General features: G+C 43.9%; 1 protein-coding gene across 4 annotated transcripts; it reads right to left on the bottom strand.

Annotated features, from left to right (window-relative positions):
* Positions 1 to 858: 858 nt before the first annotated feature.
* On the bottom strand, positions 859 to 8,644 carry ZKSCAN4 (zinc finger with KRAB and SCAN domains 4). 4 transcript variants are annotated; one of them, XM_015135796.3, is made up of 5 exons: positions 7,813 to 8,644; positions 5,880 to 6,027; positions 4,276 to 4,358; positions 3,200 to 3,323; positions 859 to 2,214 (listed from the first exon to the last, which is right to left on the bottom strand). In XM_015135796.3, the coding sequence occupies exons 1-5, from the start codon at positions 8,356 to 8,358 to the stop codon at positions 1,355 to 1,357; spliced, it is 1,761 nt and encodes a 586-aa protein (XP_014991282.2). In that variant the 5' UTR covers positions 8,359 to 8,644; the 3' UTR covers positions 859 to 1,354. The 4 variants fall into 4 exon arrangements, with proteins under 4 accessions (XP_014991282.2, XP_014991281.3, XP_028703588.2 ...); XM_015135795.3 differs by having other exon boundaries at positions 7,948 to 8,644; XM_028847755.2 differs by having other exon boundaries at positions 8,035 to 8,644.
* Positions 8,645 to 10,747: the final 2,103 nt, after the last annotated feature.

Below are 10,747 nucleotides of genomic sequence, written 5' to 3'. Positions count from 1 at the left end.
ATTCTCCTACATTGGCCTCCCAAGTAGCAGGGATTACAGGCATGTGTCACCATGCCTGGCTAATTTTTGTATTTTTTGAAGAGATGGGGTTTCACCATCTTGGCCAGGCTGGTCTCTTAAACTTCTGACTTCATGTGATCTGCCCGCCTCGGCCTCCCAAAGTGCTGGGATTACAGGTGTAAGCCATGGCACCCAGCCTGAACAGATACATTTTCTCCTACCACTCAAGACGTGAGTTTCTCTCCTTGTAGGCTGCCTCTAACCTGATCTTCCTGTCCCCAACTGATAGTGCAGTTTTGAAACCATGAATAATAATTATAAATATTTGGTATGAATCTTCGGACCTGGAGAAAGTTTAAGCTTAGCTGGCATAAGCCTTGATGCACAGTCAGCTATAAACTGGGGAAGACGGACACAGATGACGTCTTAGCACTTCGTTAGGACCAAGATAACTAAAAGGTAAGAAACAAGATGGTAAGTCTTACAGAATGTCTTCAAAATTCATAATAATCATTTTGATCTAACTTGATAGGTTGATTTTTATTTACCTGAATGTGAAAGATTCCCCCTAAAGCGTAGCAAAATTAATGTAAACTAACATAATTAACATTGACTAAACAGTGGAGTTCTATGGATGGAGCAATTTCACAATGTCTTAATGATAAAGCAGCTGTTTAAGGCATTCTTCTCATCTGTACTATCATGGTAGAGAAATATGGATTCCCCCACCTCAATTCTGAAAACAGTATGTACATGGCAACAAATACACTAGATTGACCCAGAATCTAGAACCTCAGAGAAGAATACATAAACAAAAATGGCATAAGTTAGAAATTTCTCAGAAATACAGACATCAAATTTTTGGAGCTACAAAGGCCATTTTACTGGTACATTTAATAGATGTTTATTAGCACCTATCATACAAGGCACAATGAAGAGTAAAAGACCTCATTGATCTGACCAATATGTGAAAGATTCATTAGAGGCAAAATGAATGGTCAGAGCAGCAGCCCCCCAGATCAGAGCCATCCAACCAGATGTCCTAAAGTGCTAGCTGAGGGCAATTAACAAGTCCAGAAGGCCATTTAAATCCACTGGGTGAGAACAAACTATTTTAGGTCCTACAACTTTCAGATGACTCTCCCATGGCCTCCTATCAAATGACTTCTTCTTCCAATCACTTTCTAGAATGTAGAAGATAACTCATCATCTCAGCCAGACTACATTTTCCCATACCTGATGATGTATAGTGGTAAATAAAGCCCTGGTCCACAACTTCTGTAACCATTAAGGGCTCCAGGGTGGCTTCAGTTCAGTGACAAATGAGCACCAGTGCTGGCATGAATACTATGGGTCACTGTGAAATAATTTTTTTCCCTACATGGCTTCTCTGATGTTGAACAAGGTATGAAGTTCGAGTGAAACCTTTTCCACATGTATCACACTGATAGGGTTTCTCACCAGTGTGGATTTTTTGATGTTCAATAAGACTTCTATTCCGGGTGAAACTTCTCTCACACTCATTACATTTATAAGACATGGGAGCCTCAATATTTTCCCACTGGCTTTCCGTCCTACCCTGCCTTTCCCAGGACTCCCCATGCTCAGGATTCTGAACATTTTTATCACCATGAATCCTCTGATGTCTCAGGAGATGTGAATTCCGCCTAAAGGTTTTGCCACACATATTGCACTGATATGGCTTCTCCCCAGTATGAATTTTGTGATGTTCAAGGAGGCTGCAGCTCTGGCTGAAGGTCTTCCCACAGTCATCACACTCATAGGGCTTCTCCCCAGTGTGGGTTCTCTGGTGTTTGATAAGATTTGAGCTGTGACTGAAGACCTTACCACATTCTTCACACTCATATGGTTTCTCACCAGTGTGAACTCTCTGATGAATGACAAGGGCAGAGCTCCCAATGAAGGTCTTCCCACAGTCTTCACATTCATATGGTTTCTCGCCAGTGTGGATTCTCCTGTGTTTAGTCAGGCCTGAACTTTGAGCAAAACTCTTTCCACATTCATGGCAATAATGTCGCTTACTCCCTACAGCATTTTTCTGCTTTCTTTGTAACCTGCCCTCCTGTTCACCAGCTTCTGCACATGTAGGATTCTGGGCAATGTCTTCCCTCAGGTGGCATATCTTCCCATGCTCCTTTTTTGAAAGCTTCTTGACTGGAGGCAAGTCCCTGCTCTCAGTCTGTTTTTCACCACCTGAAACAACAAATGGCCAGCAACCGTGGGTTATGCCCTGCCATGGGAGGAAAGCTCTGTGATGAGTACCAGGGAAGCAAGAATTACAGAAGTCTATATATGCCCAGGATGAGGATTTAAGTGCTAGAATAAGGATGGGAATAAAAGGGGAGAACAGGGGTGCTGGGGAGGAGGGAGACCTAAGAATGAGAATGGGGCCACTGGAAGGGTTCAAACTGGGAATGGAGGGAAAGTGGTGAGGACCCAGGACTATGCAGGGGACATATGTGGTGGTTCTAAGCTCTAAGAATAGTAAGGCAGGGCCATGCACCTAGGATTAGATTTTGAAAGGGCTAAGCAGAGGGTGATAGTAACAGGGCAAGTGGAAGGATTTCTGAAGCATCTGCAAGAAATGACAAAAGCAAAGACTAGAAATTGGTGATGGATCAATGACATGGGCCGTCATCTCTAACTGTGCCCCAGGCAGAGGCAAAGTTCTCAAACAGAGCTGGCACTGGTACTAGGAGTTCTGAGTTAGAATCCCCACCATGCCACCAATAAGCTATGAAATTTCAAACAATTGAGGTAATTTACACCTCTGCACCCTCAACCCTAAGGTCAGGGTCTGTAGTTGATTTCTAAGGTTGCTTCTGGCTCTCACATTCTGAATCCATGGCTCATTTCCTGAAGAGGCCCCCCAGCTTTCCTCTTCAGTCAGGGATAGGAACAAGAGGACATCAACATTTACTGAGCATCTCCTATGAGCCAGACCTGTACTAGGAGTTGTGTCAATTTCACCTCACTTATCCTAACTAGAACAATGGCATGGCAGAGGAGAAAGCAAGGTCAGAAGGAGTAAGAAGCTAGTAGTCAGTAACAGACTTTCAGGAATGGTGATTCTGAATCCAAACATAACGGGGACTCAACAGCTTCTAACAGCCCAATAGGTTCTAATACACAAAAGAATGCCAAGCAATCTTAAGACAAATTAGTGTCTCAGTCTTACCAAGGGAGACCAGGCTGCTATGGTTCTCCTGCTTTTCATCTCTGTAGATGTTCACCTGAGATGAATCCAGCTGTGTCCACCCAGGAGAGAGGGTCAGAGCCACATCTTCCATTTTCAGCAACCCCTAAAACAATAGGTAGTCCTAACTAGCTCCTCTTGCCTAAAATTACTCCCAAAGCAAAGAATGAACATCACCTTTAAAGAGCAAGTGTGGCACACCTACACCGATTTAGCTTTATCTCTAATAACATTACCAAAAACACCTGCCAAATGAAAGAAATATTACACACATTTTAGAATAAGTACTTTCAATAAATATCGAAACAGTCCAGAAAGTGAAAAGGTTTGGAAAACAAGGGTCAATGCAGCAAAAGGAATGGAACTATGTTGAAAATTTTCAAAAGATTTGCAGTATGCTTTGGCAAAGTGAGGGTAGAGGTTCATTTACATTAATAGTTTTAAAAATACAATGAAATCTAGGACTGAAGGGAGAAAAATTAGGGGAAAAAAGGATACTACAGAGCCTTAAACACTGAGATCTTCAAGCAGGACATGAAAGGCTGCATAGTAAATTGAAATCTAGGTTGAGAAAAGATTGTTCATATTGTAATATAAATAACTTTAAGAGACTATGCCTTATCTGACCTTTCAGGTATAAGTTCTTTGAGGGCAAGGGTCAGGCCTTTATATCCCCCACCAACAGCACAGCTTATTATATTTTAAAAAGCAAAACAGAATGACCATCCCAACAAAACCTTCCATTTGCTTTTGCGGAACTGCCCTTGTTGAAGAAGAAAAATCACATTGAGGAAGAGGCTGACCTAAGAAATGTAGTAGGAAAGATCTGAGAAGCACAAATAACATTCCAAGGTTGTTGTGAAACAGGAAAATCCTCTTAGGTGGGCACCAAAATGATGGTAGACAATAATAGGCAACTTTGGGATAGATGAGAAAACTCAAATCCATATAGATCTAGGATAGGGGTGGGGTAGGACCGGGGAGGGAGGAACCTAATGCGGAGCCCAACAGTAGTGAAAGGTATGGGGTGCTGGGGAGGGAGAGGAGCTCCAGCTCACCTGGGACCCTGGAGTGAGCCTGGAAGCTACCATTGCATCTTCTCTGCAGCACCCTCCCTGGGCAAGCCCAGGAACCTGGAGAACTAAGAAGGAAAGAAGCTCTGGATGAGAACTACCCTAGTATTCAGCCTCCCTGCCTTGCAAAATCCAAGTTCAGAAACTGGGGCAGTAAGTTATTGCCAATAAGTTTATACAGAATGTGTTCCTTCCAAAAATGCCTGATTCCCACCAGCTCAGGCCCTAGGGCCGAAAGAAATCTGGTGTGCTCTGCAGATATACAAAAACCACGTGCAGAATCCTTGGTAGGAGTGGTGAAATGAAAGCAACATAACAAAGCTTTCCATTTGAAGACCTTTGGGTTTTGAATTTTGCTAGGAGATGGTGAGTAAAGAGGGTTTTTTGTTTTTGTTTTGTTTTGGTTAAAATGTCTTTAGTAGACATTAGGATGCTTTCTACTTCAGGTATGAAAAACTAGGAGGAGGCCAGGCACAGTGGCTCATCCCTGTAATCCCAGCACTTTGGGAGGCTGAGACAGGTGGGTTGCCTGAGTTCTGGAGTTCGAGACCATCCTAGGCAACCTGGAGAAACCTGTCTGAACCAAAATTACAAAAAATTGGTGGGTGTAGTGGCCTGGGCCTGCAGTCCCAGCTACTCAGGAGGCTGAGTTGGGAGGACTGCTTGAGCCTGGGATACAGGTTGCAGTGAGCCAAGGTCTCACCACTGCACTCTAGCCTGGGTAACAAAGTGAGACCCCCATCTCAAAAAAAAAAAAAAGAAAGAAAGAAAAGAAAAGAAAAAGAAAAAGGAAAAACTAGGAGGAGTCAAATAAGGCTTGGTCCAGAAAGGAGGAAATGGAAGACTGCTTAAATAGAACTTGCTCAGACTCAAAAGAGAAGTAGAAGAAACCTTAGGTTTCCCTACAATAAGTCAATTTGCAAGGGGCAGAAAACAAGTTGGTTTAGGCAAGGAACTCTGCTGAGAAATAAAGATTGCATGTTGGATGGCATGTCCAAGTGTTGTATGTCTTAGGAATCGACCCAGATATTCACAGCACGTGAGGAACAGCATGGAACACACAGCTGCTTCCTGTTAAGTGATTTTCACTCTTCTAGTTATAGATTTTACAGGGTTTAGATTTACACTCTTCTATTTGTGGTAGTCCTACTATCTCTGGAATGTTCTGGCTGGCTTTACAAATTCTGCCTTACTTTCTTCATAGCACTTACCAATATCAAAAATTATATTATTATTTGCTATCCTCCCTGCTAGAATGTAAGCTCCATCAAAGCAAGAATTCTGTCTTATTGGTGGCTCTCTCTCCAGTACCTACAACACTGGTTACCACAGATGAGGGCTCCCTAAATATATCTTTAATGAATGGAGATCACCATGTTGTTTAAAAACTGATTATTTCTAGACATCAATTTTAATAAAATAGGATTTACTATGTCCTAGTTTGGTTTGAAATTTCTCTTTTAGACTCAGTCTTAAAATAGAGTCTCTCTGTAAAGAGCATATAAACTGTAAATGGATCTTTTGAGTGATCCTTAAATGAAATTGGATGAAGTGTATAGAATTCATACAACCCAGAAGAGAATACTCACCTCTGTCTTGTAAGGGCTGGGATCCCAGAGATTCATGCTTGAACAGAGCCTTCACTGGTTGGCATTGGTTACTTTGAGACCCTTGAGTTTGTGTCAACAGTGCCATCTTGCAACAGAGCATTTCTTGCCCTTGGTCACCAACTGGAACCTAGAAGTCATTATTTTTAGTTATCTACCCAAAATTTCTATGTTTTCCATGTGCAAGTGATTTCTATTTTCTAGGCACTGTTTCTGAAAGCCTTATGATATTAACACAATTCATATAGATAACAACCCTATGAGCTATTATTTTGGATTTTTGTGATAAGTTGCTGAAAACGGAGATGTGGCCCTGATCCTCTCTCTTGAGTGGACAGCATTTTTGTTGTTGTTGTGTCTTTTTTTTTTTTTTTTTGAGATGGAATTTCACTCTTGTTGCCCAGGCTGGAATGTAATGGCATGATCTCGCCTCTCCACAACCTCCACCTCCAGGGTTCAAGCGATTCTCCTGCCTCAGCCTCCCTAGTAGTTGGGATTACAGGCATGGGCCACCACACCCAGCTACTTTTTGTATTTTTAGTAGACACGGGGTTTCTCCATGTTGGTCAGGCTGGAATGTAATGGCATGATCTCGCCTCACCGCAACCTCTGCCTCCGGGGTTCAAGTGATACTCCTGCCTCAGCCTCCCTAGTAGCTGGGATTATAGGCATGGGCCACCACACCCAGCTACTTTTTGTATTTTTAGTAGAGATGGGGTTTCTCCATGTTGGTCAGGCTGGTCTTGAACTCCCGATCTCAGGTGATCCATCTGCCTCGGCCTCCCAAAGTGCTGGGATTACAGGCATGAACCACTGTGCCCAGCCAAGGGTGGACAGTGTTTAAGCAGCTTGCCCTTGTCACCCAGCCTGGGCAAGGTGCTTTTAAGCAAGCTGCTTCAATAAGTGGCAATGCTAGGATGGGAGCTCAGACAGAATGACTCCAGATCCTGTGGTCTTACCATTACTCTAGGCTCCCTCATTATATACATCTGTGTGTTTACGAAAACCCTTTGGACACTGGTGCTAAATTCCCAAAGAATACTAATATATTTTCTAATCTGAAAAATGAGGATAATAATTTCTACTTTATGGGGTTTTGGAGACCAGTAAATAAGATCACAGTATGTGAAATCACCTAACATAGGGCCTGGCACATAGTTATGTCCTCATTAAAAGCAGGTTTCCTCCAGACATTTATAGCTAAATTACAGTTTTCAAGTTGCTGTCTCATGTGCAGCTCAGAATTTCCCACATCTTTTATGAAGAATGAAGCTAAGAGATTTATAATGACTTCCCACTGCTACAGGGCTCGGGTGCAATAGACCTAAGTCAAGAACCTCGGTATCCAGCTCACCAGTTAGAAGGCTTTGGCCACACAGGTCCTCTGAGGGTGTGTGCACAGGGACACAGGACAATGAGAAGAGGAAATAGTCCCTCATAAAACAGGGAAGAACATGAAGGTAAAAATCGGCCCACTTTCTACCAGAGGTTCATAACCAGTGGTCCATGGACTTTCTCCTAAGTGGTCCATGAACTTAGACAGGACAAAAACTAATCTTATTTTTACTGGTCTTTAAGAGAGAGTTAACATTTCCTTCAACTATGAATGGAAGCAACAAATCAAGGTAGCATAAGCAGTACCCAGGACTTTGTCACCAATAGAACCTGCACATGTTTTCACATCACATTACAACCAGGCAAATAGATGCTTATCACCATTCTGAAATTGCCAATTATAAGCCCTGTCCCTAGGTCTTATTATTTAGTGCACTAATAAAAATCCACATATATTACTTTAATACAAATTTAACTCTTTGCTAACTGTATGTCATTATGGTTGTGTTCTTTTGTAATCCTTTATAGTTTCTTTATATATTTAAAAACATAATTCTGAGAAGGAGTCCGGGGACTTCACCTTACTGCCAAGGACGTTCACAGTACAAAAAGAGATGGAGAACTCCTGGATCTTAAAGGAATGCCCCTCACTCCGATCTGGGATTTCAGGAGGAAACAGACCACAGCGCTCAGATATTAAACCTGTTCTTTCTACCTGCGGCGCCGGTTCATCCAGCTGCCTCTCCAAATACTCCAATAGCACCACCACCTCCTCCCCGCTCTCTGGATGCTGCTCCCGCACCCAGCTCTGCAGATTCCCCGGCAGGATGGTCAGGAACTGCTCCAGCACCAGCAGCTCCAGGATCTGCTCCTTGCTGTGCATCTCAGGCTGCAGCCACTGTCGGCAGAGCTCTCGGAGCCGGCTCAGCGCCTCGCGGGGACCCGCAGCCTCCGGGTAGCGGAAGCCTCGGAAGCGCTGGCGGGAGCGTTCGGGGCTGCAGGATGCGCTCACCTCCGCCGTCAAGGCGGAAGCTTCCTCCTTCTCTACCTTCACGGTCAGAAGCCCCGTCTGGTCTTCTGCAGACTGGGCGTCCAGGGCTGCGTTTTTTCTCGGTTCTCTAGCCATTCTGACCCAAGGCAGTACTAAGGTCTCACTCTAGTTGCGACCTGTATATCTTCAGAGGATTCTGGAAAGGTGGTAAATTGTCCAGTAAAACTGCAAGTGGTCCCCCTCCTCTCATGCCCAGAGGCCCAGGACACTCCTGAGGCGCAGCTGCACAGATCTCTCTTATAGTCCGTGCCCTTGCAGGGTCGTCCTCTGCACTTCACTCTGAATCCCACAGTAAGTATCCCCAAAGGATGTCTGGAAGTGAAAGTGATCACTCTCCAGACACAGGAGGGAAGTTGAGGCTGGAGCACAGGAAGCCTCGCTGGCAACTAAGGCAACTTCCTGGGCTCTCTAGGAAGCTTCTCTCAGTGGTTGTCTCCGAGTTAACCCTTTAGCTACCCTGTCCTTACCACCACACAAGGGAAGGCAGTTAAGGGAAAGAAAAGGAAAGGATGACGTACACTGGATCATAAGAAATAGGACTGAGCCTTTAAATCCTGGAAGGATGCCGTTGTGGCTCATATTTCTTTCCTATGTAAAGCTTGCTTAAGCAGCTGGCATAAAATTAACACTAAAATTGAGCTGGAAAGCAGGGGTTCCCCAGAGCCCTAAAAACTCTGGCAAGAGGACCAGAAACATCAAAGCAGCGGAACACATCACCAGGCACTTGCCTGGAGTGAGCAGTGGCTGCCCTTGGTCCTTCCCCACTCACCCCCTTAATCTGTCACTTTTTTTCCTCCTCATTAAGGTCAAACTACTTGAAAGAAAGCCCCCCCACCCCAACTGTAGCCCTCACCTCCCACTAATCCTTAACACAGTGTCCCACTCCCCCCTCACCACTTTGCACATTCTGTGGCTGCTTCTCTGGCAATCAGGCTTATGCTTCTCTCCACCTTCAGAAACTCTCTAGTCTCTGGCTTCAGGGACCCCATTCTCTTCTGCTTTCTTCCTTCCTGTTTCTTCCCAGCCCCCATTCACAGTCAAGCACAGTGGCTAGATACACAGGTAGCCAGGTTACCTGTGTAATCCTGGCTTTACCACTAACTGGCTGGGTGAGCTTGGTAAATTATTTACCCTCCCTGTGCCCGACTTTTCCAATCTGTAAATAGGGAAAGTAATAGTAGATAGGGATGTTACAGGCATTAGTAGGGATTAGATAATATTGAGAGCACTCTTGTGTAAACTGCTTAGAACAATGCCTGGCATGTGATAAACTAGGCCTATCCTATAATAGGAGAAAGCCTTGAGAATTCTTTGAACTAGATGGGACTCGATTTTAAGCCGTAATTGACTGTAAGTTTTTTTGGCTGGACACTTCAGTAAGCCCCTTTCTGCCCAGTGGAATGGAGAAGCTACAAAATGCAAGTTCAGTAATTTATTAGGGGAAAAAATACCATGTCAGTGCTTCCCTGAGTTTTTCTTTCTCTGCCTATGCCTCTATGTTCCAAGGATTAGGAAGGAAAAGAACTTCAGAAAATGAGAGGTCCCAAAGACTTTTGCAAATGAAAACTGCTACAAAATATCTTTCTCTTGATGAGCTACCACAGAAGGTAGAGGGCAGTGCCCCTGAAGTATCCTTATAAGTAAACTTGAATATAAGTAAGTTTCTAGATCCTAATATTTACAGAAACAAGTTAAGTTAGCAGTTTTCACACTCTGTCAGAGAAAATCACTGGGGAGCTTTTAAAACATCCTGATACCTAGACTGCAAGCAGGATCAATTAAATCAGAGTGTCACAGGATGGGACTCAGGCATTAATAACATCTTTTTGTTGTTTTTGTTTGTTTTGCGACAGTCTTGCTGTGTCACCCAGAGATGGAGTGCAGTGGCACAATCTTGGCTCACTGCAACCTCTGCTTCCTGGGTTCAAGTGATTCTAGTGCCCCAGCCACCTGAATAGCTGGGATTACAGACATGCGTCACCATGCTGGTCTCGAACTCCTGGCCTCAAGTGATCCACCCACCTCAGCCTCCCAAAGTGCTGGGATTACAGGTGTGAGTCACCATGCCTGGCCAACTTTCCTAGATGATTCCAACATGCAGGTGAGTTTGAGAGTTAAGGAATTAAATGACACTTTAAAAATCAATCAGCCAAATCCAGCATGTGGGATATTCTATAGAACAGAATGATGCAGGACAAGTGAGCCCCAAAATTAGGGCTTAGCTCAAGAGGATGCTTTGCTTTGCCCAGGGAAGAGTTCAAGGGCAAGCCAGTGGTATGAGGCAACAACTTTTATTGAAGTGTCAGTGTACCACAGCAGCAGAGGTACTGCTCCTTACAGAGCAGGGCTACCCCCTAGGCAGTGTGCCCAGAGTAGCAGCTCAGAAGCAGTTCTGCAGTTACATTTATACCTACATTTAATTATATGCAAATTAAGCATCCAATTATGCAGAAATTTCTAGAAA

Source organism: Macaca mulatta, chromosome 4, assembly GCF_049350105.2.
Source record: "Macaca mulatta isolate MMU2019108-1 chromosome 4, T2T-MMU8v2.0, whole genome shotgun sequence".
Taxonomy (NCBI): Eukaryota; Metazoa; Chordata; class Mammalia; order Primates; family Cercopithecidae; genus Macaca; species Macaca mulatta.
The sequence above is the reverse complement of the archived record's forward strand: the minus strand, read 5'-3'. Positions and strand labels throughout refer to the sequence as shown.

Excerpts from the sequence above, each read along its gene's own strand:
- ZKSCAN4 (XM_015135796.3), bottom strand. The coding sequence starts at position 8,358 with ATGGCTAGAGAACCGAGAAAAAACGCAGCCCTGGACGCCCAGTCTGCA. Across the intron at positions 6,028-7,812 it reads TGAACGTCCTTGGCAGTAAG|GTTCCAGTTGGTGACCAAGG; the intron begins GTGAAGTCCCCG and ends AATGACTTCTAG. Across the intron at positions 4,359-5,879 it reads CCAGCCCTTACAAGACAGAG|TTCTCCAGGTTCCTGGGCTT; the intron begins GTGAGTATTCTC and ends TTTCCTTCTTAG.